The sequence below is a fragment of the Mycteria americana genome, chromosome 18, assembly GCF_035582795.1.
Source record: "Mycteria americana isolate JAX WOST 10 ecotype Jacksonville Zoo and Gardens chromosome 18, USCA_MyAme_1.0, whole genome shotgun sequence".
Lineage (NCBI taxonomy): Eukaryota > Metazoa > Chordata > Aves > Ciconiiformes > Ciconiidae > Mycteria > Mycteria americana.
Window position 1 is genome coordinate 8,847,033 of NC_134382.1, and position 26,633 is coordinate 8,873,665.

General features: G+C 43.4%; 1 protein-coding gene across 1 annotated transcript in view; it reads left to right on the forward strand.

Moving 5' to 3' along the window:
- MIB2 (MIB E3 ubiquitin protein ligase 2) overlaps positions 1 to 26,633 on the forward strand; it is a 52,696-nt gene that overhangs the window by 11,392 nt on the left and 14,671 nt on the right. The window contains exons 3-10 of the mRNA XM_075520867.1: positions 6,231 to 6,581; positions 7,103 to 7,274; positions 16,684 to 16,790; positions 20,212 to 20,406; positions 21,710 to 21,852; positions 23,818 to 23,925; positions 25,171 to 25,275; positions 26,017 to 26,179. Coding sequence (XP_075376982.1) covers positions 6,335 to 6,581; positions 7,103 to 7,274; positions 16,684 to 16,790; positions 20,212 to 20,406; positions 21,710 to 21,852; positions 23,818 to 23,925; positions 25,171 to 25,275; positions 26,017 to 26,179 — 1,240 coding nt within the window. The 5' untranslated portion in view covers positions 6,231 to 6,334. The remainder of the gene's footprint in view (positions 1 to 6,230; positions 6,582 to 7,102; positions 7,275 to 16,683; positions 16,791 to 20,211; positions 20,407 to 21,709; positions 21,853 to 23,817; positions 23,926 to 25,170; positions 25,276 to 26,016; positions 26,180 to 26,633) is intronic.

The following is a 26,633-nucleotide window of genomic DNA, read 5'->3' on the forward strand; positions in this document are numbered from 1 at the left end:
TTAATTTACTGTGCTGCTGTTGCTGCTTCTGCTTTCTCTGTTTCACAGAGAATGAAAGGCTAGAGGTAGCTGAGATGTAAGCTAACTCCTAGTCTGCTGCAAGTTAATTTAATAAACTCAAGCCTGTGTGTAGTTCTTCCTGGGCTGCTTATTTACTGTTTGTATGGGGGGGGTCTCAGAAGACAGGCTGTAAAACTCTTTAGATCCTCTTCTAATTAAAATAAGCTTCTTTACCCACCTCTGAGTTGTGCTGAGGATGCCAAAGCTTAATTCTCTTACTCATTGCATTGTATACCATGTGCAAAAGGTCATGTGGAAGAAGGGGTTTATAGCTCCATAGTAATGTCATGGGGCAGCGTGCACACAATATGTGTTGAATAAACAAATACTGAGTTTCAAGAAGTGTTTATCTGCCCGGTTTCTGTTAGGCAGAGGACAGAGTGTTTTCTCCTCTTAGTAACATTACATATTTTCTGTCCCTGAATGGGAATTTTTGGAGGAAATCTTGACTCCTGCGAGGACTGCCTCAAGGTGAAGATTTTGCCCTCGGTTGGCAGTCTGTTCCAGTGTACCCCGTCGCATAGTCACGTTCGCGTCAGAGGCCCAGCGCTTGCATTCAGAGCACGCACATGAACGAGAGCCTTAAGGAGGATGCAAAACATTGCTGTGAGGGAATCGCACGAGGTCTGGTGCTGCGGCCGTGGATGTCTGGTCAGGATTCATGGCTTTTAAAGCATAGGAAGAGTGATGCTCGCTGTGGCTGTTCTCTAGGGAATCCGACACGTCTGTCTCCAGCTGGCTGGAGAGTAGAGCTTGGAGTCTCGAGTGCTGTCTGGAGGGGACAAGGCGGCTCCTCGTTTGCTATCTGCCCGATGCAGATGACTGCAAGGGGGCAGGTTCTGGCCCTGGGTGACTGCCTGGGCTCTCGGAAGGAAACACGGCTTTTATCTCGCCTCAGGGCGGGGGTAACAGGTCCGGGCCGGCGCCTCAGGGCGGGGGTAACAGGCCCGGGCCGGCGCCTCAGGGCGGGGGTAACAGGCCCGGGCCGGGCCGGCCTGAGCTGCCGCTCTGGGGTCGAGCGGGGAAGAGGCAGGCTTGCCCACGTCTGGGGTGGATCTTCCTCCTGCTTCCGCCAGCAGCCTCTGCCCTCGCAGTCCTGCAGCCGTGGGGCTGGGTCGCTGCAGCTCCCCGGGGAGGTGTCAGCCGTCGGAGTGCCCTGAGCGTCCCCTCAGACGGGACGGGGCTCTCTGGGGCGGCGGGGTTGCCCGCCCGAAGCGGGGCCGGGCAGCGGCTAGCTCCGCCCGGGAGCCGCCCCGCGTGTCCCGGCTCAGCTGCGCTGTGGCGGCCGTGACCGCACCGCAGGGCGGGGGACGGGCCGAGAGCGCCTGCCGGGAAGGCGAAGCCGACGCTTCGCCTCCGCCTCGCAGCCGGCGGCCCCTGCCCGAGGAAGCCGCAGGTAACGCGGGGCGGGAGCGCGGGGGGCCGGGCCGGGGGGACGCTCCGGGCTGGAGCGGCGGCCGCGCGTCGCGGGCTCAGGCCGACGGAGCTGGGGCTCTGGCTGCCGGCCCGGCCGGGAGCTGCCAAGGGTGGATGGCAGGAGGCCCGTTGCTCCGGCTCGGGCTTCCCGCCTGATCGGTGGCTCTGGTGGGAGCAGGGCTACCCCTGGCCCAGCGCACCTGGGCTGGGTCCAGAGGGTCGAGGTGTGATACCAGTTTTAGGGGTTTGTAGCCCACGTGTGCTTTGTATTCCTTGGAAAACCACCTAAGAGTGAGAGGATGAAAGTAAGTAGACAGCGTGAGCTCTTTGGTAGGTGGGTGTTGGATGCTGCAGATCTCCAGTTACTAGAGGTACGATATCCAAAATAACACTGTACCTGAGGAGAAAGACAAGTCAAAGAGAATGAAAATAGGAAGAGATGGGGGATGATGGTGTTTTCCAAAAATGCTTAGCGTGATAATGACTCCTTTTGGGACTTGTGATTTAGCGGCTGGGCATTTCAGGCTCAGGTGAGCTGCTGTGGAAAAGACCCCATAATCGAAGTTCTGCTGCAGCCATCGCCACGTGAGTTCACAAAGGATGTTCAGAAACTAGAGGAATATCAAGGTCTGAGCTTTGCAACCTGGTGCTGCTCTTTTGAAAAAGTGTATGATTGGCATTTGCCATAGCCAGAGCACTTAAGGAAGCATCCTGAGGATAGGCAAAGCTCTCTAAGGTGGAGTAGTTCACCCAAGAAGACCATTCAAACTGCAAAATATGCGTAAAGGAAAAAAAAGCTGCTTAAAAAAAAAAAATTAGTCACCTGCGTCTTCCTCTGTTTACCGTACTGTTCAAATAACTTGATAACCACACACTGATTTTGTCAGTCTGCTTACACCACTGTTGGGTCCTGTTTGCTGTGTATCCAGTACAGCAGCAACCTTTGCCTCTTCGGAGATGGATCTGAGGTTGCCTCTAGAGCACCTTCTACCAACAGCGCAGTTTGAATATTGGCAGAAAATTGCAACAATTCTTGCAACTAAAATGTTGTGGACTGAGGGCGCTAAAATATTTTCCCTCAGTTCCAGTTAAGTATCACTGGGATTCCCTAAGAATGGACTCACAGATTACACCTGGGCTGTCCTTTCCTGTGTCACAATAGATGAGGTCAGAATGTTAGGTCAGGGTTCAGAAATATGCTGGATTATTTGTTCATAGTTACTTTAAACTCCCATGGGAAACTGATGTTTTCTCTGTGAATCATTTCTGGCAGCTATACCTATCCTTCCCTGTAATAATTATGACCCAGACGGCATAGAGGGAGGAGTATTTGCTTCAATGAGTGAAACATTCCCACTTAGGAAGTAAATAATGCTGATGTCTGGCAATGTTCAGACTGCATGAGCATTGTAATTCATCTCGTCAAGATTTTGAACGGTTCTTTACTCTTGTTATGCATCACCCCTGCAGATTAGATGGGAATGCAGAAAGCATTTGGTGCCTTCTTGTGTGGAAAATGGAGTATTCACATTAAGACAGCCTTCGGAGCAGCGAGCAAGGGATTGCATGAAGGTCATTGCAGCACAGATAACTCCGTTAACTAGTATTCAGCATCACAAGTGTACGGTTGAACTACAGTAGCTTCCTAGAGCTGTAGGATGAGTACATGTGCAGCTCCTTCGTGCGTCAGAGGGACCTGCAGAACCGAGGGAAGCTTGATGCCTGTGGCCGCAGTGGAGGTCTGTTCCCATCTGGATCCAGCTTATTATGGGCTACTGATTAGATGGATTTTTTTGTCCTTGCAGCTCTGTACCTATGATACTGATAGCGATTGCTTTCTATTGGCAGTTCTGCGACAAGATGCCCGATGTTGGCATGTCATTTTGCATCTGTAAGTAAATTCACGGTGCAGTGAAATGATGCATTTCTCCAGGACTCTTTCTACAAAGTGTCTTCATGTAGCTTGTGTATTTCACTGGCAGTTTGAAGAAAGGATGTCTTGTAGCATCCATGGCAGAAAAGTAGTGGGAAGGTGCACAGAGAAAGTGTGGGTTTGCCTGTATGTAGATCACACATTTCTAGGCCCAAGGCAGTTTTGACCTGAGGTTGGTACTCTGCTCTGTTGAGCATATGTCGCGATATATAGTGTGCTAGCCTGCTCTGCTGTTTTCAGGTAGCAAGGGATCATCCTCCTTTATACCACAGTGACTTAAATTTTATGGGTTTGTGGCACAGCCTGGAATATTCCTTTATGATGAATGGTTTTTGGAACTGGCATTGCCTTCCTTGAAATGCCGAGAGTTCTGAAGCCTGTGATGTTTTATTCTTTCCTGGGGAGAGGGAAAGGTCCACTGAAATGGCATAAAACTCCTAAGGTTGGGGAGTGGCACTCCATCCCCATCTAAAAAAACCTATGGTATTTGTTGTTTCCTTCTCTAAGCATGCAATTCCTTTTCCCACTGTTATTACCTCCCCCCACCTTCCACCAGTTTGCTTGGATGAAACCAGAGGGGTGGCTGTTTCTAAGGAAAAGCCATGTAGCAATAATTGAACTGTGCTTCTGTTGTACCTTTGTATTGTTGGATGTTCCCATTTGTTTTCTCTGCAGTGGGTTTGACTGTCTTGACTGGTTGATAGCAGCCTTTTAAAAAAGCAGTTCTGCCTCCTAGTTAAAGCAATGAAGTGTCCATTTTATTCATTTCTGATCTGGAGGAAGAGGGGATCGTACAAATCTCATTAGGCTCTGCAATGCTTTCTAAAAAGAATATTCTTTCTTTTTGATAATTTCTGTTTTCATAAGGACAATAAACACTGGTGCACCTTAAACTCGGCAACGTTATATCCACCTCCACAAAGGAAGTCTAAATGAAAGTGTTGCCCAAGGCATCTTTTAGTGATGATTAGAACGAAAGATGACATGAAGTTCACAAGGACATTTGGTTTTGATGTTGCTCTCATGTGACAGGTGTTTGGATGTCACAGTGATGCGTAGCAGGAAAAGTCTGAAGCGAGAAATGCTAAAGCTGAAGAGAAATCAGGCTCTTTCAGCATGCTATAAACTTGATTTTGCATCAAACTACTCTTCCATACATTTAAAAGGGGATGTTTGGCTGGAGGAAGAGTATATTTTTAGACCTCGGTGGTTTTAGTTGCTTTATTGGCGACTGGTAGTGTTAACAACATGTCACGTGGCACAAAGCTGCTCCTATTGCCATGTCTGAGTGCACATCCCATTAGCTTGTCAGCTGGTTTGTCAGCCTGGTGTGAACTGGCTCTGTGTCATGGCAGTTGGTAAGATTTGCTGTGCTTTTGGAATCTGCACAATTTGGCCCTTGACATTCTGTTGGTTTTTTTCTTTTTTAATTTAGAGAAAATTTTGAATGTTATGGATAGCTTGAGAGGGAGACTCAGGGATGCCCAAAGATAAAAGGATGCTACGGTAGGTTTTTCCAGAAGTCAAAGCAGCAGCTTGGCCCTAAATATTGAACGCCACACTCCTCTGTCTTGTTGTTCTGGTAAAGAGGTAAACCAAGCTTTGACAATCTATTTGATTTAATTCAAAGTTGTGGATGTGCTGCATCCGTGTGCTGTTCACCTCATTTACCCATTGTCATGGCAACAGCTGGAAAGGCTATCCCAAGCTTTTACTGATCCCAGCACAAAATCTGCAGTGCTTATTGCAGGTAAGCGATAACCCCTCCCTGTTCCTGCTGTCTAGCATTGATAAATAGCAGCAAAGATTGACATTTCTCTGACATTGGCACTTTTTTAAAAACTGCTATTACTTCTGGAAAAGAGACAAACATTTCTTTCATATGCATCTTTAAAACTTCCTGTATCCCAAAATCAAAACCAAAACTAACTTTCTGGGCAAGTAAGACTCAACACTGTGATACTATGTGGTAAGATGCACATGAAGAGGCTTCCTCAAAAATAGACTGGTATTGACTTTTTGTTGCTAAAATCATGCTGCTGGTGTTTTCTTGGTCACTTCTTTCAACTCTGTTTTCTGTGCTTTTTTGTTTCTGTTGCCTTTGTATCTCTGGTAGCTGTTGCAGATATTCCTGAACCTGAAATCAAGGGCTGGTACTGGAGTTTGTAAAGACTTCTTGCTCAGTTCTCTTCCCTCATACCGAGTGCTCTGGAATAAGTCTTTTGGATATTACGCAGATGTTTCTGTGCCTTGGAAGTCTGGCTAGTTTGGGTATCCTTCCCATCTGTGCTAAAGCTGTGAGGATCCCTGTTTTAAATAAAGTACAGATTTATCTACTCAGCAGGTTAGGCCTCTTCTGTAGCAGATCATTCTGGGGAAAAAAATTACCCTTCTTGCCTTTATTTGTAATTGTTTGGTTTGGGTTTTTTTTAATGGGGTTGGAGTTAAATTTACCTATGATACTACGAAGAAAAGGGGTTTCCAATTTGCTTGCTAAAGGCAGCTGTCATTTTTAAAACGCCAGCTGGACCGTAATTAAGATTTAAGCTAAATAGAAGGTATTCAGGATGTTCCTCAGTAATATCTCTTTGCACAGAATGTCTTATGACAGTGTTTACAGCAGAGTGGGAGAAGTACTTCAAGTTGGGGTTTGAGTTCTTTTCATTTGAGAAGTGCAATCTAGAAAACCTACTGGCCCTGCTAATTCAGTATGAGTTTGTGTACCAAGGGTATGGCTGAAATGGCATCCACTCATCTTGCTATGAAAGGTATTGCTGTGATGTGTTGAGTGGCATCACTTAATTATATGTTATCTTACTAGGTGTGCTGAACATGCTGCTGACAATGCTGAATGTGTTGCTGATGATACTGCCTGTCTCCAAGACCCCCTACGTGGAAGAATTTTAGGGGTTGCTGTGCAGATCAATGGACGTGGACCCCTATGCCAGCATGCAGGTTGGGATGCGGGTAGTTCGTGGAGTGGACTGGAAGTGGGGCAGCCAGGACAACGGTGAAGGGAATGTTGGGACTGTGGTTGAGATTGGTCGGACAGGCAGCCCAACCACTCCAGATAAGACTGTGGTCGTGCAGTGGGATCAAGGCAACAGAACCAATTATCGGACTGGATTCCAAGGGGCTTATGACCTTCTTCTGTATGATAATGCACAAATAGGTAAGTACAGCATGGACAAGAAGCACAAACACTAGCGCTGTAAACCCATCTCCTTTAGTCTATGTAACACCTGCCTCACATGCTAGCTGGAGTGTTAAGCCTTTTGCAACTGCCTGTGGACTGATGCTGAGCAGCAGTGTGTGCTCAGCCAATTCATGGTGATGAAATTCCTGTTTGCCTCTATGCAAAAGCTTTTCTTTCCTCTTTCTTTTTTCTCTGTGGGTCTAACAGTTTTGCTGACTTTGTCATTCTGCTAGATTCTGGCATGAATTAGAATTCTTGGTTCTAATTGAATTCTGGGTTCTACATGAATAGATTCTGGGTGAGAGTCCCTTAAGCCAGGAAGTGGATACTTCATATTACACATGTCACTTCTTATTATATTATTGCATCATCTTCAATACATGCACAGTACATGATTTTTCTCTTTAAACATGCTGATGTAGTTTTAAGAGCCTGGTCAGCCTGGTTTCCTCTGGATTTTGTGTGGATCTTACATTCCTTTGCTTTTGTTCTCCTAGGTGTCCGTCACCCTAACATCATCTGTGACTGTTGCAAGAAGCATGGTATACGGGGAATGCGGTGGAAATGCAAAATGTGTTTTGACTATGACTTGTGCACGCAGTGTTACATGAACAACAAGCATGATCTGTCTCACTCCTTCGAGCGCTATGAGACAGCACACTCACAACCGTAAGTGGTGCTATAGGGGAAGTCCAGTTAAATACGTTGAGATTTACAGGTTGCTATTCTATAGCAGTGGTCTCCAAAATGGAGTGTGTGTGCCCCAGGGCGTGTGCAAGATGATCTACTGAAGTGCAGGAATAAAATAATAGAACTTTGGTAGTACCTGTCTGTATAATTTGTAAAGAAATAAATGTACTTATATTGGGGGGTGCTCAAAATTTTTTTACTGGTAAGGTTGCATGATCAAAAAAAGTGGCACTCCACTTTTGGGGACCACGTTCTATAGAATACTGTAAGGCTAGATCTGGCACTTTTATGGAGCTGCTTGAAAAAAGACAGCAAACAGAAATCAGCAGAAAAATTAAATTAAGGTGAAAATTCAAAATGTTTGTCTGCTCTGCTTTTTCTTTTCCTCCCCCCCCAATTAAATTGTTTTATAGACATGCTTTGCTATGTGCTGCTCTCGGATAACTGAGTGGCCACAGGGAGGCTGACAGGAATCTTGGACTCCCAAATTGTTGATTTCTTCTCAGGGTCTATACTATTTACTGAAGAACACCACCTTCTCATTTACTCTGTACTCTGCCGCTGCACGTTAGCATTGTTGGTAGTGAATGCTACACTGATGCCTGTGGAACAGTATCCGTAATTTTATGCTCATTCATGATGTGCCAAAACACAGAGGTCTGTTCTCCTGTCCTGAGGAAGAACTGAAAAATAGTCTCAACAGTAGTTTCATTTGCACTTCCTAAGGTGGGCATGAAGATGAATCTTGTAATCTTCTTGCCTTTTGGAAAAGTAATAGGAAACCAGCTCTTGTCTCTGTCACTGATTCCCCCCCCCCCCCCCCCCAAAATATCACTGTGCCTTGCATCTGTCTGTGAAATGAAAAGTGTAATTACTTTGGTAAAGACGGTGGTGTCAGATTTGCAGCTGTTTTTCCTCCCATATGGGAAGCTCTTTCTGGAGTTGATTACCATAGTTTTGCTGGTGCGGCTGAGCCAGAATTCTGAGTGCTAGCAAAGGGATAGATGTCGCTGTCCAAAGATGTCCCCTCCAAGCTTTGAGGCTTGTGTTTATCCACCAGATTACGATGTTTTTTGAGCTTGTGTTAATATGACAAGCCAGCCAGATCCTATTGTGAAATGAGCTTTGTGTTTTCATGTATGTATAAAAATAGACGTATATTTTTTTTCTCTCTCTTTCTATGAATATTATAGTTAGCTCCAAGTAGTTACTCAGAGGTGCCTGCTTGTGTCTTTTATTTGAGCACTAGGTACACTCTACTGTTAAGGTACATAATCTTCCTCACATTTAAAGAAAAAGAAGTAGGCAACAATTACTGTAAGAGGCTGCACTGTTGCAGAGCTGTCCCAGTTTTCTGGCCTTTGCATGGGTTCTCCAGGGCGCTGCACAGTGCTGCTTTCTCTTGGGCAGCAGGCCAGCTCTGTTGCCTTTCCTGACCCTCATCAGGAACCCCCCAGAATGCTGTCGTTTATCAAAAGGCAAATTGTTAGGCAATTTCTCCCCAGGACTCTTATCCTCTGCAGAACTTGTTTCCTTTTCTGAGGAATCTGAATGGTGAAAGGTGTGAATAGAGCGATTTTTCCTTTCAAGGCTTGTATCTGACCTGTGTCCAGGCTGCCATTTGAATTAGGCAGTAGAGTGCTTGCTGTCCGTGTGAAAAGAGAGCTCAGAAGACTGCCAGTAAACTTGCCAGACCTAGTACTGTCCTGTGTGAGTTGTTTGACTTTCACAAAACACTGCAGCACTGCTTTGAATGTCACCGAAGCACTGGAGGGCTCTTTGGAGGTAGAACTTGATGGCTGATGGTGCTTGCCTCTTAGTGACTTTTTGGTTTGTTTGGTTTGTGGTTTTTTCCTAAGCTCCTTTGCTTTTTTCTCCGAGTGTGGTTCATTCAGTGGTTAGAGAAGATGTGATATAAATTAACTTTTTTTTGAGTTGGTAAAAAGAAGTCTAGACACAGGCCAGAGTCTATGATACCAAGTCTTTTGTTAAAGTAGCAGTATTCCGATTTACATTACTGTGTGTTAGCAGGAGCAATGATCTTCCTAATACCTGGCAGCTAATAAAAATAAAAAAAATAAAAAAAAGGTGTGTGTGTGACATCAGGGACACAGCATGAGCCTGTCGGATGTGGCAGTGGTTTCTGGGAGCCTCAATAAGGAGTAAAGGAAGAAGCAGCAGTAGTTGTCATTGGATAATATAACATCTTTCCTGCTGTTCCTATGTGGCAGGTATTGAATGTAGCTGTGTTGAGGGATGGAGAGAAATTAGAGATCGGCAATGAAGAAGCTTCCAGTTGTGGGAAGCTGCAATTTTAAAGATGAATGAAAGGTACATATTGTGATTCTTAGACGTCACTAAGCTTTTGGAGAAAACAGGCATTCAGAAATGCTTTTTGTTTCAGTCATTTGACTGAGTTGGGTGGCAGAATACTGTACCATAACTGCAATGCATATGTGTTTTATGCAAGAGCTTTCATACAGGGAGCCGGCAAACTGAAACAATTTTACTCAGAAACGTCTTGCAGTGCAGGAGCAGGAAGAAGTAGGAACACCTTTGCTTTAATGCAAATGTAATCCTATGATTTGTTGGTCTAGTGTTCCGTGGATTGCTCTGCATTAAGAATGGAATGTTCTGATTAAAAAAAAAAAAGTAAGTGAAATGAGGGGCAGGGAGGGAGATCACCTTTGAACAATGCCCCAGAGAGGATTTCTTTGGAATAACTGAGGTCTGAGCTGTAAAGACACATTGCCTTGGGCAATGCAGCATCCTTTTCGAAGAACAAAAATTGCATACTTATGACTCACTAGGACTATCGCTTAGATCACTCATCTCAATTTTCTTGCTTAATAAAATAGAAGAGAAAACCTTTGGCAGTTCCCCAAGGACCAAAAAAAGCTGTGTATTTAAAAAGACGTGGTAACTGCTGTGTGGATTTGGGTTTTCTTGGGTTTTGTTGCTACCTGCTGTTGTTTGAATGGCTGTGAAACACAGGATGAGTCTCCTTTAGAGATCAAGGTTCTCTCACCTCCTTTCTCTGGCAGGGAATGGGAATCTTTTGGTTCTTTACAATGAGCCTCAAGCACAGTAGTGTGTTGCTTTTAAGACCCAGGCAAAGTGCCATGATGAGCCCCATGGAGTGTTAATTAGAAAGCTTATGAGGGGAGTGGATGGAGAGAGAGCCCACCAAATTTGACAGCATCCCGTAATCTTGGTTTTGCATAAAGAAGGAGGAGCTACTTATATATCATTGATTGTAGTCCTCAGTTTACCATCAGTGACATCAAATGTAGAACCGTGGAATGTATTACGGAGCTGTCGCATCAACAGTCTCTTTAACCCAAGATCAAGAGCTGGGAGTTTCCAGTCCCTCGCTGGTCTCCGTTCTTGGTTGGTTGTGTGAGAGCATCGCCATGCATCCAGTCTTGCAACTGCTACCATCACTGATCCTGTGACAGAGGAAGCGAAGGCCTCTAGTAGGACAATTTCAGAGATCGCACTGTGATATCCGTGCGCGGCAAATTGCTACCGCCCGCGCTGCTGTTGCCAGACCCACCGCATGCCACCTGTGCAGCTACACTGAGGCGAGGCCGACACATAACTGTTTGTAGCAGCTCACTAATCCTAGGATTTAAGAGGCCTTATGCCCAGACAGACACTGCAGAGGGTTCCCAATCAGTTTTCTAAAGAGGCTTTGAAAACACCTTTACCTGAAGGCTATTTCAGGTCTTAAATGACCTGAGTTTGAACCTCTGGTGGCAGGAAGTACTGATTTTTTTTTTTATATTTTGCCATTTGAAGCAATCTCTTCCTGACATCTGCCAATTGCTGGTATTTTTTATTGGTCTTGTTTCGTTTGAATTTTATGGCTGTTTTGGGAGAGGCTCTTATCCTTAGTTTAAAAGGATGGACAGCTCAGTTTCACTGAAGACCTTCTTTTTTTGCAATCTTGTATCCATTTGCTGAATATATGCTTAGTAATTGGAAGATAAATCAGTGTCTGTAAGCAGGATAGCAAAGCAAAACTCATCAGGTTTATGTTAGGGCTGGAATAGTCAGGCACACTCTGGTGAGTTCTGCAAATAATCAAGTCTGAGATAATCTTCCACTTATACAAAATATTAGTATTATTATATTCAAGTGCAAAAGCAGCAATGGCATTTTGCGTGCATCACCTTCTCAGGGGTGATGCTAAGCTGAATTTCAGTAGGGGACGTGGTGCCTTTTCCCCAGAGTATTTTCTAGACTTCACTCACCAATAAATCACAACCTTAACAAATTTTCAAAAGTCCTATTTTTTTCTGGAGAACAATGGAGTTGGAGGAGCCAGCAACCTACATGGGGAAATGTTTTGTGTAATCAAGCATAAGAAATACAAATATTTTCTCACGTTGTGTTTTATACTGTAGTCAAAACAGAGTTTGCAGTTATTTTCAGCCATAATTCTTCAACCAGCTCTGTCTGGTCTAGTTACCAGTTGGATTTCTAACTCAGATACATTACAAGAACAAGTGCATGCTATCATTTAGGTATGCATGTGCAATGCAGACCCATGCAAGGCAGCTTTAATAACCTAGCCTTCCATCTGTGACTGCTTATACTGCAGGGCCTGAGCTAATATAGCAGCTGAGTGACAGCTGCTGGGCGTTTGATTACTAGGCAATAAAGGGGATGCAGGTTTATTTACTGTAGTGGCCTCTTCAACGTGTTATTTATGCAATGTCAGTTTAAGCTGCTAGACTGAGAAATTTTGGCGAGGAACATTTTGAAGCAAATCTGACTCTTGTGTGATGATGTTTGTTTCCTAACTTTTTAAAATGCTCATTAAGTATTAATGAATATATTAATATGAATTTATGTATGAATTTATTCTGTTAATGAATGAGTATAATTTTACTTTTTAAAAACCCCATGATTTACCAGATAAAATACCTAACTGTGCCTCCTTAAAAAAAATGTACATTGCAGAACACTAGGGCATATCCCATGCTAGGGCTTCCTTTATTTAGTTTGGAATATTCTGTTTGATTTGTGGAACAGGGATTAAATTTCAGTGATGTCTTTTCTGTTTATCTTTTCTGGAATTACATGATCAAAACTGTAAGCAAGAGAAATCTTCACTAAAACATCCTTAGCCTGTGTTTTGAACTAATAGTCATGTTTAAAGGATGAGAACAAGACGTTTCACTTCGTACGCTCACCAGTGCTTCTGCATCATTCTCAGTACGATATTCTGCCGTTAAAGGCTGCGTATAGACATCTCCGAGAGCACGGCTGAAAAACCTTCTGTCTGCAGTACAGTGTTGAGTCTTAGGTACGCACACACATTTTAGTTCACATTTAGTAGCCTTGGTCTGAAATCTTGCCCACTGTGGCTTTCCAAAACTGAGTCTAAGACGAGTCAGCTTTGGAGGTTAGCAAAAAAGACAGCGAGCATTTAGCCCAACTCAGACCTTGCGGTCTGAGTTATAAATGTACAGCTGGTTTTGTGAAGAACTGTGCCTTGGCAAGGAAGGATAGGATTGACAATGGAAATTCCTGGTAAAGACAGTTCCTGAAATAGGTTTCTGTGATCCTGATCCCTCACTTACTAGCGTCCTTGTCTTAGTCTGGTTCATGCTTGAGCAATCAGCATCCGCCTGCCATCTGTCAGAATTTCCTTCCTTTATCCTTTGCTGGAAGTGCTTCAGTAAAAGCTTTGCTAGGGAGGATTAGAGAAGCTAGAATTTCTTGCATTATTGAGGCTGGTTTTACATGTAGTTTCTGTAAGATCTTTGTGTTGGCTTTTCTTGAGGTAGCCTGTGTAGGTCTTCATACATCCTAGAAGGAGTGTGGGTTTGTACCCACTGTGAGCTGAGATTCTAGTTTACAGCTGTGCCTTTCTGAAGAGATTAACACAATATTTATGGCCTGCTACCTTGCAGGGTGACCATCCCTTCTGCTTTCCAGTCCTGTGCATTGTGCTTGTTTCTTCAGATAAGAATTTTCTGCAGTGGAGAAGTTTCTGTCTTGCAAAATATGTTAGCTGTGCCTGGTATGCAGCGGCTCTGACTTCTTGCAGGGCCTCAGATCACTACTGCAAATTAAAAGCAGTCTCTGTTTAAACTTCTCCAAGTCAGTTGTTTTGGGTCTCAAATCTCTATCTGTAAAGCATGGATGATGCTATTTTTCTAGCTGTCTGGAGCATAGCTCTCGGTGATGTGAAAGGCTATGTAAGCACCGCAGTGGAATCTGAGCGCAGGCAGAATATCCACGGGGGGTGGTTCCCAGCATGCTGAAGAGAGACATAGCTTCATTCTGTACAGTACGTGCTCCCAAGTGTTTTCTGGACTCTATAGTAATTTAATACCATTGGAATTTGTAGGGCAGAAATGGCTGCAGACTTTGGCTGTCATAATTAAAATTGTTATTAAAGGCAATATTGCAGTGATTAAATTTATCCCTAGGGTATTTTTGCAACACGCTAATAACTTTGGTTGTTATCCAGTATTTGGAGCAAAACATGTTGAATTAGATTAAAACCTAAGATGTATTGGCTCGGGACATGTGGTTCTTGCATCATTCTTTAGTGTTGCTGGTCAGCAGTCTGGTTCAAGACAAGGTCAAAATTTTTGTGAGGCTAGAGAAAGAAGGCAGTTATGGTGGGTTGCCTCCAGCTTTTAAGTAGGATGGGAGATGGAATTTCTTACACTTCTTTCTTCTTTAAGGAGGCTCGGCTTTCGGACTGGTCAGCTTTGTTTTCCTGGTCTCTAGCCACAAATTTCACTGAAAGTGACAGGTTAATGCGAGAGCTGTTGAGACGGGGAAATGACCGCTGTTACGTGATTATACAAAAAGGGAAATTATGCTAGCAATATAATGAATGGTGGTTATTTTGCTGTTTAAACATCTTGCTTAAACTTAGCTTGGTGCTTTATTTTGCTGTCACTGAGAATCTTTGCATTGAAACCCCTCCCTTGTGAGAGCAGGGTTTGGAGGAGAGAAGTATATTTTTATCACTTTGTCTCAGGGCTTGACTAAGACATCTTTGATAAATTGTTAGAAAAGCATTCAACAAAATACGATGAAAATAGCATGTTGTAGCTAAGCCGTTTCAGATGTAGTACGCAAATCCGTGCTGGTTTTTGAAGCCAGTCTATAGTGCGTGACACAGTGGAATAAAATGAATGCTGATCAGTGTTTCTTTTTAGCTGAGCTTTTTCCTAGCCCTCTTTCATTATCTTCTCTTTCATAACAACTGCCAGCCTTGATGGTGTTTAAAACAGACAAAATCTCAAATGTTCAAAAAACAGTCTTCGTCTTCCTCCTGTTGAGCTACAGTCTGGATAATGAACATTCAACGATTATAAGAACATGTGTAAATAATCTCTCCCTCTTTTTAAACACATTAGGTTGTAAAGCACAGGTGGGAGATCTGTTAACAAGTTAAGAAAGGTAAAAGACTTAGGCTTTTGATGGATAAGTAAACAGTGAGTTCAAGCATAAGCTTTTTATCCTTCTGAGTCTCCACCTTCTCTCTCTAGGTATTAGATGGAAAATAAATACAGCATTCTGAGGTCAGCCCTACCCCGGTAGGCTTCCCCTCCCCTTCCCCTGTGGAACAGCTGCTGAACTTGGGTTTGCTCTGTCTGGTCTGGGAGTTGCCAAGAGCATGTCAGGAGGAGGTGTGCAATTACAGCTATGGATTGTGGCACCTTGGCAGTCACCTAGAAAAGTGGATTGTACCCTGGGCGAGCAACACAAACAGGTCCATAAGGACTTTGGTGGCTTGGTATCTCATGAGAAAGCTTTCTGCTAGGGAACAGAGACTAGGAACAGCACGCACAAAACCAGCAGAGAAGCTGCTGTAACATTATGGGAATTGGAAGCTGCTTTAACAGGACATCAGACCCCCTGTTTACTATCACGTAGGTATTTTTTGTTTTCTTTTTTTTTTAAGATGGATCGGTGTGTATGCCTGTGATGCCAATTGCAGGGCAGATAGAAAGGTCTGTGTTATCCTGGAAACAGTCAAGCCACAACACTGCTGGTCTAATCTGCTCTGCTTTTCAGCAAGTGAACTAGGCTGTGCGGTCCACAGCTTAGGTTATGAAATGTGCTGAACTCCTTGTGACTTTGAGCTAGGAGACTGCCTGAGCCGTTAACACTTTCATGCTAGTGTACACCCTAGTAACATCCATAAGCATTGCCTTAAACTTAACGATGGGATACAAGGGCAGCTGAAAGTCAGCATCACTCTCCCTCTGAAGTGATGTCAGACTTTCTGGAGAAATTACTGACTTTCTCCCTACGCCTCTCTTCCCCCCCACCCCCAAGGCTCTGTTTTAAAGATATGTTTTAATTGCGTGAGACTTATCTTAATTGACTTGAGTGTTCTCCTTTGGGAAGCATGTGGATTATAAGTGGCACATCTGGCAATGAAAACTAATGTGCCCTCCTGCTATGATGTTTAGGATTGCTTGATGATATTTGTAGCAGGGCTTCCCCTGCTCTGTGTAAGGCAATGGGGTGAAGTTGCTAAATCCAGGTTTTGATGACTTTGGTTTGCAGACATTGTACCTTATGCTGTAGGATGCTGGTAAACAGTTATGGTAAAAAGTATTAATTTGCATGCATTCACAGTAATCACACTTGGCCCTCGGTGTTGCCCTAATATAATTTGTGGTTTGTGCATCTCATAGAGCATGTGGGGAATTTTTTCTCCTTTGGAGCTACTAGATTTTATTTTTGCCCTACACAGCCCCCTCAAGGCTCTTGAAGTTCTGAAAGAAGGATGATTTTTTTTCCTTCATGGCTAAGCATGCTGTGTGCAAGTGAGTGAACGTAAGCGTTTTGAATCTTTGTGTTTATCAACTTCCTGAGTCAGCAAGATGCCATTCTGGTGTCTAACAACATGAGAGAGAGACCCCACCGCAGTCCTGCTGCTTGTGTGTAGGTATGTGTTTGTCTCCGCAGGCTGTCACTGAAGTGTGCCTGTTCCTCATGCTCACATAGCAGCCTCTATTCCCAATTATCTGCGTCCCACGGTTGAGAGAAACACAGAACTTTTTTAAAGCTCACCATAGATCCCACAATGTTTGAAGATAAACCTGGATCTTCTTTTAGCTCAGTGTATTATTCACTAGTTGTCTTTCTGCCATCAGTGGAACAGTACCTGAGTATTCTGGCCTTCCTGGGGAGAGCAGCTTTTAGGATCAAAGACTCTGTTCAACTATTTTATTGTTTTCTCTCACTTCTTATGTGCTCTTCAGAACTCAAGCCATGCTTTTCTGTATGGAAGTGTGGTACACTTGGTCCTCATATGACAGACCTCGGTTGGAACAGAGCTTTATAAAGTGTGAATAGTAACAATAAATTAATTTTTTTTTCTCTTACTTTGTTTTTCCAGAGTCCTAGTGAGTCCTCGACAGAATTTGACTCGCATCACATTAAAAGGGACTTTCCAGGGGGCTAAAGTAGTCCGTGGCCCCGACTGGGAATGGGGTAACCAGGATGGTAAGCTTCTTTTGAGATGTCCTGTAAAACACTGTTCATTTTTTTTTTTTTTCTTTTTGCCAAATTGCTACTTGAAAATGCATGTGCTGGGCAGTAGCTTCCAGGGGAGCTGTTCAGATGATGCAGGTTGCTGTTCTTTAGAGTATTAAATATTATTTGTTTTCTTTGTATTTGTTTAAAAACATATCTGTGACAAACTGTATGCATTCATTCAGGGTGTGGGAGGGAAGTTTTGCTGCTCCTATTTCATAGATGTGAAAACTCATGGGAACCATCCTGGAAGATCTTGTATAGAACTAGAAATGTACACCATGTTCCAAGAAAATAGAGACCCATCTTTTCCTGAAAAAGCTTTGTATTCACAGTGGGAATAAGGCTTGTCTAACTTTGTGTACAGTACTCCTTTTTCCTTTGGAGTTCTTTGGAATATCCTTATTTGGACATTTCTAAGAACAGCGAAGAGAAATGATCTGTAAGGCGTGTTTCACACGGGGCATTAATGAAGAACTGTTTGCTGTGGTTGCTGGAGAATGGTTTCTGCTTTCTGTATGAATTGTAACTTCAGGCTGAAAATGCAAGGGGACAAAAATGCCTTTTCTAGAGCTGCTCTTGGGCTATAATGACTGTGTCTAATTCACCGATACCAGTTTCTGTGTAGTGCTACAGGGTTAAGGAAACTTTACTGTCTGTTTCTATTCCAGAGCCTTGTACACACTGTTATGTTCACAGCTTCTTTTTTCCCTTAATAATTAAGTTGTAAGTCCAAAAGTTTCCAGTGTCGACTCCACCATTTATTGCAGCTCTGGGTTCAGTGGAGGACATGGATATTTGCAAGGTCTGAGAGCAAAAGAAGCTTATGCTCAGTACAGCTTATCCATCCTTTTGAGATCAGATCAACATTTACATGTCTGAGACTTGTGTTGCTTACAATGATTGTGACCTGAAAGCAGTTGTATGTGCAAGACAAGGGAGAAGAAACGTAAGGCCAGCCACTCAGCTGGTTTCTAGTGAGTATCACCTTCTCTTTGATGGAGCTGCCCCCACCCACAGCCTTTTGCTCTTCTGAACTTAGCTTCTTGGTAGCACTAACTCATCAACTCTATTTCCTTTTAAGGAGGTAACATAGAAGTAGAGGTAATAAATAACCTTGCAAACTCTATAATAGGGTCCTGGTAAGTTTACTTATTGATCATGTGGTCTTGTGCGTCCGGTAAGGGCAATAGCAGCTAGTTGAGAAATCTGATCGAATGGTCTTGCTCTTATTTGCCTGTGTCTTTTTAGTATTCCTGCTGCCTGAGCCCTTTGCGGAAATTAGCCTTAACTGCAAAATTTGCCAATTGACCAAACTTTTTTCTCTGCTGTGGTCAGGGTGGACCCTGGCAGCTCTTCAGTCACTTCAACCTTTTCATTGAATACATATTATTCCTTAGTACCATTTCTCAGAGTCTAAACACCATGGAAGTGGAAGCTAGTGTGCTCTTCAGAGAAAAGCCTATGAACAGGGTGAGGGGGGAGATTACTTTTTGTTGTTGTTCAATCTGAATCCCTGCTGCAACAGACAAATGTTAAGTTCTTTTGTCACTGGTGCTAAGTTTCTGTCAGCACTAATTCAAGGCTGGTGATACATACCAGGTTTCTTACAGACTGGAAGAGCGGGGAGAGGACAGCAATCTGCTACAACCTGTCCACGTTAATAATATAGTCAAAGGAGCACAGTGTTGCTGCAAGATCACTGTGTTCGCATACTTGAATGATGGTACCATCCAGAGGCTCTCCTTTCCCGTGGTCAGGAACCGCATATTTGATGTAACCTCCTTTTCTAAGAGCTATCATCCTGATTAATTTTGGACTGGACAGTTGTTCGTGGTTATCTGCAGAAAGGAACGTGAAAATTGCTGTTAACTGCCCTATTGCTAGATCTGGGTTCTAGCCTGGAAGGCTTTTTTAGGCATAGTTGTGTAGGTTACATCACAGAAATGCTTTTGGTAACTTAAATTGTATTTTCGTGGATAATATTCACATGTGTGGATATCTGGAGTGCTGATCTGGTAACTGGCTGCAGTGTGAATTGTGTGCAGAACTGGGGTCTACCTGCCATTTCTAGGGAGAGATTTTAAAGGCAGATAGGATTTAAAAAATATTTTTCTTCCAGTAAAAATCAAGAGATATTGGGACTTTCTGATTTTCAGCCCAGCCCTCTAAAGGTGTGTTCTTGTTATTGGTAGAACTGACAATAAAGCCCACTGGTTTGTCTGTATTATGCTTTTTAGATAGATATGCAGTTAGATGAGGAAGTTAACTCCTTTAAGCTGTTAAATTCCAAGACTTTGCAGGCAACTAGAAGCTCAGTGTCCACCCGGTGAGGCAGACAGATGTTGCTGTCCCTGTTCGGGAAAGCACTAGACCAGTGCTGGGACTTGCCCAAGTTCACACAGTGTCTTGGCAGCAGAGTGAGGTAGGGAATCTGCAAATTCTGACTGCCTGTCACTAGGTTCGGTGTTGATAGACTGTTGTCTCTTGGATGAGCGTATGTCCCATGTGCCCAGCCAGATTTACCTTCTCACAAACATATCCTTCTGTTCTGGATGGTTTCAACAGTACTCCTGTTGCTTGGGCAGCTGAAGAGAAGTACCAGAACAAACTTTACTTGATGGTCCTCCACCTGACCGGTGTTGGGGAGAGATTAAAGATCTTGGGTGGATTTTGCAATGCTGCTGTGTTTTTATCTTGCCACAGTGTGGTGCCATGACACTGCGCGTTGCCTAGCTAGACAGTGTTTCTGTACACCAGGAGGAATGGCTGCTTCTATGCAGAATTCAGCTTTTCCATATTTGTATTCCAAAGTAAAAGGCTAGCTGGCTTTCAGTGAGTTTAATGTGGAGATTCTCTCCTAGTTGGTCAAACTGATTTGTCTCATGGTTTAATTTCCATAATTAAAAAGGTGGCTGAGATCTCTTGTTCCTTCTGCAGATCAAGGTGAATCACGGAAGCTGTGAGGAAGTTGTATGAGCTGCCAAAGAATTTTTGTGTGTGTGTGCCATTTCCTTCTTTCATGTATATGAAGAACGCTTGACCGGAGGGTACTGCTTCAGGCAGCAGTATGCTGTCAGTGAAGCAGACCTGTGTGCTTCTGTTCAACATGTAAAGCTGGCCTATGGTAGGGTCCCACAGAAATCCTTCCTGGTGGCACCCTCTCTGTCAGAATTTCATCTGCCCCAGCTATTGACTTTTGGATCTGTGCCTACTCCTCTGTGGTGAATAGTTGGAGAACTGACAAGTTTTTTCCTTGTTTTTTACTTAGTTAAGATAAAAACATCATTAAATTATATCTCGGTAAACATCCCAGTGCCAGGTGAGTTTCTGTATATTGATCTCAGTGAAAATGAAAGCTGGACACTTTTTTCCCCTCTTTTTCCATCAGGTGGTGAAGGTAAAACTGGACGTGTGGTTGATATTCGTGGCTGGGATGTAGAGACCGGACGCAGTGTGGCCAGCGTCACGTGGTCTGATGGTACCACAAACGTCTACAGAGTTGGACACAAGGGAAAAGTGGACCTGAAATGTACTGTGGAGGCATCTGGTGGCTTTTACTACAAAGAGCATCTCCCAAAATTAGGTGCGTAGCGACAAGTCTTCTGTTGAGAAATTCTGATTCACGCTGCCGTTTTCTGACACTAAAGCCATTTCTCTTGGAAGACAGAAAACCAGCAGGTGGTTTTATAAAGTTCCCACATAATGTGTACCATTTAAAAAAAGTCATTTGTGTGTGAACATACTGCTTTATTTCAGAGTGGTTAGTAAAGTAGTTTGGCCTTTCAGTGATAAGATTGTGTAAGACCATCAGATGCCCACAGCTGTATCCCAAGGAGGGATCCTCTGTCAAGGCAACTTCTTGCTGCTGCAAATTCATGAAACTCCCTTGGGAGTGCCTGCATCTGTCAGCAGAGAATTCAACCGAGTGTCAGTTTTGTTAATCCAAAGTTTTTCATTCTTCAGGCAAGCAGTGGTCCAACTGGTATTCACTGTGCTTTTAGAGAGCAAATATTATTTTTCTGGTGGACCAAAAAGTGTATTGAAGGGGAATGTGACGAAAGGGAGATTTCCGAGAATGGAGCTGCCAAATACTTGCCCAGCAGGGAGATTAGAAAAAGTAATGGAAAAAGGTGATGTCTGTATTGGCAACTTGCTGCAATCCACCTTTCCTCTTAACTCTGATGAAACCGAGGAAACTACTTGTGTTTTTGGACTTGCAGCATTTTTTACTAAGGTGTAATTTAGTTGCATTTTTTTTTTAATGAGGTGCAGGGGCCATCTTTTGCTCCTCTGAAGGAAAACAGAGAGATCTGTTCTTGAGTTTGCAGCAGCAGAGTCAGGTCTTTCTCATTCGTTTCTCTCCCTGAGCAGCTTGGCAAGAGCATGAGGGAAGGGTTGGATGGGGAGCTTATTTCCAGGGGTACGGCCTCTAGCTGCACAGGAAGGCTGGGAGGGTAGAGCGCTCTACAAAGCAAGCTATGTAGCTGCCTATGGAAGAGAACTTATTTTGAGTACTGTGTGGGTGTGTCTCTGAACAACAGTTGTGGGTGACTGAATTGCTAAGAACAGCTACTGATGTCTGACATGACATGAGAGGCATCGTTCAAAGGCATTCCCCTCTCTGGGAAGGGACAAAATTGTGTCTTGTTAGAACAACCTCATGTTTAACCCTTATCAATATCCAATTAGAGCTAAATCCTCTTCATCTCTACATAGTGAGTCCTGTAGAGTGTGTAGGGCATACTCCACAATGGAAAAAGGGTTTTACACCATTCTGCCCCAGTTAAGCCTATGTTAATTTGCAGCCCTCATTACAAAGCCAAATGAGACACAAAGCGTATTATTGCATCCTGCATGTATGTGGGTGGTGTCGTTCTTCTCTTTAGGAAAACCAGCTGAACTGCAGAGGAAAGAAAGCACGGACAGGCATCCATTCCAGCATGGGGACAAAGTGAAATGCCTGCTGGACATTGACATCTTGCGGGAGATGCAGGAGGGCCATGGTGGCTGGAATCCTAAAATGGCTGAGGTAGGCTTCTGCTTGCTCCTGTTCTCTCAGTAATGTATCAGTCGCTGTCTCAGACTACATAAGTAGGCACTGGCTAGGAAATTACCAGAACATCTTTGTGTAACGTGTTATCTTCTCTATTTATATTGCGTTGACTGAATCACAAATACAAATTCTTAGCGATAGGACACTGGCTCAGATAAATCTGTGTTGTATGAGAATTGCCTTCTGGAGCCCTGCATAATTTCTAGAAGTCTACAATGGGTGAAAAGAGTTGCTCAAAAGTCTTGGAAGCCAGTGCAAAAAACTAATGGCTGGTTTGTTTGTTTTTAAATGAGCTGTGGATCTTTTCCTTGGAATTCTGGATCCGTTCCCTGTTTGGCTTCTTTTGTACTGTGCATTACTGCTAATGAAAGTTATGTGTTTTGTCAACAGTGGGCTCTATCCCTGGCCAGGGCTAAAATTTCTTGGCCCATATGATGTTCTTGGAGCTTAGCCCGTTGTCTTGTCTTTAGTTTGAAGAGCTATCAGTCTGTTGTCACCTGTTGTCTAAAAAACCCTCAGACAGTAGAGGAAGTAAAGATAGAAATTACTGTAGTATAGCATCTCAGGGGGCTGTCATGGAAGTAAGTTTCCAGGGGGTTGTGAACATTTGGTGTGGGCTTACACTCAGACAAAATGATAACAGCTAAATGAATAAATTTGTCTGTGCTTTTTGTTTCTCCTTAAGTCAACTTTCTTGGCTTTTAATAGTCTGCAGATATTGCCCAAAATAGATTAAATTACCTTCACACATTGAAGAAGGCAGTACTGCTGTTGTGCAGTAGATTTACTGCAAGGCAAAATCACGTTTTGATACTCGCCTTTACAGTAATAAGACCTATCTCTGAGCCTGTATTAGTAACTTGTATAAAAGTGGCTTTCTGGAGAGGGAGAGAAGTGTACCAGGTGACCCAAATGCCTGCTACGCTTGAGTCAGTAAACTGAATAACCTGCAGGTCTGATTCTGAGACAGCTGTCTGAAGCCTTGGTGTATGAAGCAGTGCTATAAAATTATAAAGATATGTTATATATGTATCCTAGCCCAACCTGCCCTGTAGGTGAGCAGTCTTTTTGAAATCAGACTTTAAAATGTCAAGACAAACTATGTCATTTCAGTTGCAATGTGGAAATCTATTAACTGACCATTGGTCTTTTTTTTTTTTTTTTTTTTTTTTAGCTTGGCAGGCAGGGACTTATTGTCTTCTGGCATGAACTTTAAGAAGGCTGTCCATGGAGCCATGAATTTTTTATTCCAGCTAAGGCCTTCATCCCCAAAGCTATAGTTTTGGAATGTTGCTGTGTAGCTAACATAGTCTGCTAGGTTGTTAAACCTCTGCACTTCTGAATTCCTGTTGTTGGTGAATGCAGGTGTAGAGAGGGATATTAAACAGAGAAACAGTAACTTCCTGTCATCTCAGAAATCGGTACTTTTTGTCTCCTTCAAAACTCTTAGCTGCTCAGCACCTGCCAGAATCAATAGATATAGAATACTGCACTACACAACTATACTTTGTTTTCTGTGGTCCCCTCTACCATGCCCCCTTTTTTTTTCTCTCAGATCATGCCTTGCTGGTATTATACTGCAGAACAATGTTGTAATCTCTGCCCACCTTTGTCATTTGGAAAGAGGAGGACAATTTTTGCTGCATTTTCAAGGATTTTCATGCTTTGTATTCCTATCGCCCTCCTCCCCTAACGTGCTGCTACTTTAGAGGAGCTTCTTAAGCATCCCTCCCTCCTTTTGGGAAAGCACCTTTCCCTCCTTTTGCAGAAAAACAATGATGGCATCTCATTTAAAGCAGGGTTGGGAGCACTGTTAGTCTGTGAATTGGAAACGGTGGGTAATTTAGCGATTTATGCCTTGGATGCCTGCTTTCCCCACTATTAAGCAATATGATTTATTTAGGGGGTTTCCCCCACTGTTTTTTTTCCCCCTATCAAAAGTTCATTGGCCAGACAGGGACTGTGCACAGAATCACGGAAAGAGGGGACGTGAGGGTCCAGTTCAACAGTGAAACCCGCTGGACTTTCCATCCTGGAGCTCTGACTAAGGTAGGTGCTGATAGGTGAGCTTGTCCAGAATTAGAAATGCTGCAGGTAATAGCTGTCAATTTAGTCTGCTGTGTTAGGACACAACATGTCTCAAGCAAGTGCTGAAGAAATATACTGCTATTCTAAAAGCGGTAGTTCTAGGCAGAATGTCCTGCAGGCCATCAAAGCTAAGACAGATGGTTGCAGACAGTGGGAGTTGGGCTACTAAGCTGTCTGGTTTTATGAACCTTTGCATTTCAAATGTTGTAAGTTCTTAAGGTAAATTCCATTTCTGAATTTCAGCTTCTTTGATAAGAATGGTAACAGTAGACCTAGAGTAGCTCAACCTTCTGCAGCTACCTTTCATCTGTGATGAACATTCTTCCACATCATTTCCGTTTGATTTTGTTTTCTTCCTTGTTCTTGTGTCTCACTGTTATTCTCCTTTTTGCATCTTTCTTTGTCTCACTTCTCTCTGATTCTTCTGGATGACCTGAGTCTTTAATCCAGCTCTTCTAATTTTGTGTCTGCATTTCTAAAGCTCATAGCTCTTACCTTCCCCAGAGGTTTGAGGACTTGAAATGGGGATGATTAGAAACGGGGTTAATAGGTACAGGAGGAGCTGCTGGAAGACTACAAAATTCTGAAAGATCTGAACAAGGTCACAATGCTAAAAACTCCCAATACCAATGGAAAATGCAGTGTCAGACTGTTTTGCCTAGAATTAGTCTACTTCGAAAAGTGTGTTTTGACAGTGCTCCCTTCTTAGCTCAGTGAGCAGAGGGAGCATCTGGCAAATTACCAGTACAGATATACTCTGGTTTCCCTTTTCTGTTTTAAATAACAAACAGATTTAACTTCCTTTTTAAAGTGAATTAAAATCTCCAGTGCCAAGTCAGGTATAGTGAGGAGATGGACCAAGGAAAGCTCCATATGTACTTTATACTGGTATTAATTATAAATGGTTTGAAGAAGAAAGAAAAGAAGAAACATGTTCTGTCCCAAATTATTTCTCTACTTAAATGTGCACTTGGCTTAAAACAGAAATACCCCAGCCCTTGGACTGTGTTTGTTTTGCAGTGCAGTGATTACAGATTTCTTGGTGGCTGTACTTATGTTTTGTAATGCCTTGTTTTTGGAGTCAATGGGCTTCTTGTTTGGTTGGGTTTTCTGAGAGTGGGGGTGGGGTGGAGGGGCTGATTGCTTTTTTTTTTTTTTTTTTTTGGCTTCATCCCCCAAAAGCTTATGACTTTCTTTTTCTTGTAGCTCAACACCTTTTGGGTTGGTGATGTTGTCCGGGTGATAGATGATATGGAAACAGTGAAGCGATTCCAACCTGGTCATGGGGATTGGACAGATGAAATGGCACCTGTGAGTGCGCGCCAGTTCCAGGACAGTCCAGTAACTTCCTGAGTTTTCCCAAGCAATTAGTAATAGTGACTGGGCTTGCATTGCCCTCCAGTATTCCTGCTGGTCAGTGAGCACACAGACCTTTCTGGGACTGCTGAGGCCTTGCAAAATAAATGTTGCCTAGTGCTATTGGCTATCGGTAATACAATCCTATTGCAGAACCCAAAGCAGAGTGGGGAGATGGGGAATCTGACACAGGATTTGGCTACCAGTAAGTCAGATAAGACGTTTCACTAACCAAAGTAAACAAGTCCTCTTACGCCCTCCCTAATTCTCTGGAATGAGGCAGGAAAGTGTCCAAGTGAAAAAATGGTCTGATCAGACCAGTATGGCTAAAAAGCAGAATACAGGTGTCCTCCAGGAGCAATTAAATGCACAGAGGAAACCTTTCCTAGTCCCAATTTTATCAGTTCTCTCAGGGTTCTTCAGACCATGTTTTGTTGTTTCACCACCTTCCTCTCCAGACATTTGTAATGTGTCTGGGAAACCCTTCTTATGTAAAACCAGTAACAGAGAAACTGCTGAGGAACCCTCTGGTGTCCTTGAAGTGGGAGCTGTCTGAGTGTGTCACTGTTCAGTGCTTCTTTTCACACAGCAGGAGTGCCGCCTGCGAAACCACTCTTAGAAGCATTGCATTGGCTCTGAGATGCAAAGCGTACTGCATCTTACCTTTTAAAAATCATTTCTCTCTTTCCATTGCAGACCCTAGGGCACATCGGCAAAGTGATCAAAGTCTATGGGGATGGAGATTTGCGAGTGTCGGTTGCAGGGCAGTCCTGGACGTTTAACCCAGCTTGCCTGACAGCCTATCAGAGAGATGAGGAAGCAAACCTCATGACAACGGAGAATGCAAAGGAATCAAAAAGTGAGATAGTGAGAACAGAGATGTCTGATCTGTCAGGGGTTGTGAAATGGTTGCTCTGGTGTAACAACAGCAACACTCTTTGGACAGTGTTAAACTCCAGCTGCCTGTTCTTCCCCGGACAGAGCTCCAAAACCAAGCTGTGCCTTACTGGGGAAGCAAAGCTGGTCTTAACAGGAAAATACAGAATTTAGGACTCAGGAATGCTAACCATAGCACTGCCCTAGGTTCAGTATTTGCTTCTGCCTTGGATCTGTCTCAATTTCCTGTTCCGTCCTGCTGCATTTCCTGTAGGAGGATACTAATTCTTGAATGCATGTGAAATATTCCCAGGTCCTTGTGTGGAAGTGTTGTCAAATTGATGATCATTTTGCCCAGTCTGCCCTGAAATTGAATTTGGGATCACATGATGTGTAGAGGGGATTTTGTCTGTTCTGCACATCTGCTCATAAAGTTT